We start from the raw sequence: 3,414 nt of genomic DNA on the forward strand, positions 1-3,414 counted from the left end.
AATTAATAAATTATTAAAATTTAAAAATAATAGTTATTTTAATATAAAAATAAAATAAAATATTTATGATAGAATAAAATTAACAAAATACTTATTTTTCCTGTTCTATATTATTTTAGAATAACTAGATATTCTTAAAATATTAGTAAAAATATGTATTTTAAATTTTAATTCTAAATTTTTGACTTTTTTTTTATTTACATAGGATTGGGTCAACCGATTCAACTAGTGATTCGCCGGTTGAACTTGAACCAATGACCTAGTAATCTGATCAGTTTGATTCAATTCTAACAACTATGCTTGATTTAGTGTTTACAATTGAAAGACCAAAATGCCCCCAACAATTTCAGAAAAGCTAGTTACGATATTGAGCCACTTTTGGAAAAAAAATTGTTTTCTCACACCCATATTAAAATTCATATGAAGACATCCTCGTTAAAATATCTATCTAAAATTAATGTTCGAACTATATAATATTTAATATTATTTTAAATATTTTATTAGTATGTCATATAATGCTCATAAAGATTTATTTGTCACATCCAAATAATCCCACTTAGCATTAGAATAAATTTGAATTTGTGATTAGAAACAACGTGACAAAGCATTTGAAAAGAAAGATACTTTGCCAGAAGGCAGCATATGCATGCCCACGCAAGAAGAAACAAAGATGTTGCCTTGGGTGCAAGGCCGCAACTTAAGCTTACCCACTCATCACTCCTCGAATCACTTTTGAACTGTGTTGAATACAAATTTCTTGTGTCTTCTCTCATCCCTCTACTTACGTGTGTGTTCTGTTTGACATTTTCATTTCACCCCTTTCACAGAGAAAATAAAACAATGACAACACTCACCTAATGCTATAGTAGTCATGTATCACCTTTCAATGCCTAGCTAGCTTTCTAATTATAAGATGTCCGCCAACTTATTAATCATTCTTCCATAATCTTCATTCATTTTTCCTTTATTTCATCCTCCTTCTCCGCCTTCACCAGCTTCCATTCATTAATCCAATAACAACCGCCCGCTCGCGCGTGTGTCTCTTCTCCATTCAAACCATGCGGAGAAGATCAACACGCGCCACCGGCACATTTCTTCTCTGCCTCCTCTTCATTCTCCTCTTCTCCATATTCTCCCTTCACCTTTCCCGCAATGCCATCTCTTCCTCCTCCCTCCATCTCAATCTCAACCTCGACAACCGCCACCACCTCCTCCACCACTCCAACAAGCGCGCCCTCCTTAACAACTTCGACAACGATGGCCTCCTCCCTCATCCAATAGCACATCGTGTCTCCTCCATCAACGTCTCCTCCCTTTCCTTCTCCGTCTCCGTCTCCGAATCCGTTCTCCTCCCCGATTGGGAGATCCTTCTCATCGTCTCCCCAAACACACCCTTACCTCCTCTTCCTCTTGATCGCGATGACAACTACCATTGCCTTTTCCGCAACAACCAAAGGTCTCCGGCCAAGTTCTTCGCCGTTTTGCCCTTCACCAACCGCACCACCTTCAGGTGCGTCATGCCGGAATCAGTTCGTCGCCGTCGTATATTCTCTCAGCCGAACTTGGTGGCGTCATCCTCATACAACGAGTCACCGGACTTGTCGTCTTCGCCGGCGCCGGAACTCCTGAGATGGAACTTCTTCGTTTACGAGTCATTCTCCACTGACGACGACGTCGTTTTGTTCGCAAAAGGCGTCAACAGTCGCCAGGGCAACGACCGTTCCCCAAACGAGCTACGTTGCGTCTTCAGTTTCGGAGACGGAATTCGTAACACCGTCAAAACGACCGTCACTAGCTCCGTCCAGGAGGTGTTCCGTTGCCCGCACCCGGATCCATTGGAATTGGGCCTTGGACAAGGACCCGAGAGAATCACCGTTTCACTCGAGATCATTGCCGGAAACCTCCTTGTCCCTTCTGTGGCTTATTACACTCCTAGGCCCAATAAGAAGCCCAATTCTCTTCAGGCCCAGCCCAAATATCAGATATGCGCATGCACCATGGTTTACAACGTAGCGAAATTCTTAAGAGAGTGGGTGATGTACCATTCCAAGGTTGGCATTGACAATTTTTTATTGTACGACAACGGAAGCGATGATGACTTGAAAAAAGTGATCAACGAGCTTCGTGGAGAGGGTTACAACATCTCAGTGTTGCTTTGGATCTGGCCCAAGACTCAAGAAGCTGGGTTTTCTCACAGTGTTCTATACTCCAAGTCTCAGGGAATGTGCAAATGGATCATGTACGTGGACGTTGACGAATTTGTTTTCTCTCCTTCTTGGGGTAATATTGGAAAGGGCCATGAAAAATTTCCTTCGCTGAAATCGATGGTGCCACGAGAAAAACATGTAGGGCAGGTTTCGGTGAATTGTTTGGAGTTTGGGCCATCGAGTCAGAAGGTACACCCCTTGGAAGGTGTGACGCAAGGGTACACGTGTCGTCGAAAGGTGGAGCAGAGGCACAAGTCTATGGTGTTGGTGGATGCAGTGAATCCCAGCTTGTGGAACGTGATTCATCACTTTATGGTGAACGACAAGGCTGGGTTCGTGTCGATTCAATTAGGGTTGGACAAATGGGTGGTGAACCACTACAAGTACCAAGCGTGGGATGAGTTCAAGAACAAGTTTCGGAGAAGGGTCTCTGCTTATGTTGTAGATTGGAGGCAAAATGTGAATCTAAATTCTAAGGATAGGACTCCTGGGCTGGGCCATGAGGCCATTGAGCCTGAGGACTGGGCCACCAAGTTCTGTGAGGTTAGGGATGAGAGGCTTAAATCATTTACCCAAAAGTGGTTCGGCTCCTTTAGGCCCAACCATACCCACGCATAGCTGACCAGACCAGTTCTTGATTCTTTTATTCTTTTCCCAACATTTGTATAGGAAAATTACGAAAGAATGTGGGTTGGAATTGGTTCATTGTGGTGGTGACGTGGTGTTTTGTTGTAGATTGACTTTTTGTTTTTGACGAGCAAAGTAGAGCTGATGTTCCATCTGTTCTTGTGGGTTGAATGAGATTTTTTTTATGGTCAATTTTTCCATGTCTTTAATTTTGGTGTAGAAATTATCGAAATTACCTTTTGTAGTAAGTTTTAAATATTAAAAAATTATTTATTTTTCTATTTTTTAATTTAAATATTAACTTTTATCTCTTTTTAGTAAATTAGGCAAGTGTATATAGATACCATAGCATACACCTTTTTTTATTTCCATCCTTTGAAACACATACGCTTGATGAATTAGTGTGGTTAGGATAAATTTTAGATACAATATTTATTAACCTTTGTCTGACACACATATTTATTGTATTTAACTCTATTTTAATAAAAAATAAATTTTTTAAATATATTATTTGTCACACTTTTTAATTTTCACACTCTTAAAGTCGTAAGAAGCAGAGTTTATAAGAGAGTGGATCATT

The 3,414-nt window shown here is 40.4% G+C and overlaps 1 protein-coding gene across 1 annotated transcript; it reads left to right on the forward strand.

Annotated features, from left to right (window-relative positions):
- Nucleotides 1-776: 776 nt before the first annotated feature.
- Nucleotides 777-2,988, forward strand: LOC107460196 (glycosyltransferase family 92 protein Os08g0121900). Its single transcript, XM_016078533.3, has one exon. It carries the CDS (start codon nt 1,059-1,061, stop codon nt 2,823-2,825), a length of 1,767 nt encoding a protein of 588 aa, XP_015934019.1. The 5' UTR covers nt 777-1,058; the 3' UTR covers nt 2,826-2,988.
- The last annotated feature ends 426 nt before the right edge of the window (nt 2,989-3,414 follow it).

The sequence above is a fragment of the Arachis duranensis genome, chromosome 8 (assembly GCF_000817695.3).
Source record: "Arachis duranensis cultivar V14167 chromosome 8, aradu.V14167.gnm2.J7QH, whole genome shotgun sequence".
Taxonomy (NCBI): Eukaryota; Viridiplantae; Streptophyta; class Magnoliopsida; order Fabales; family Fabaceae; genus Arachis; species Arachis duranensis.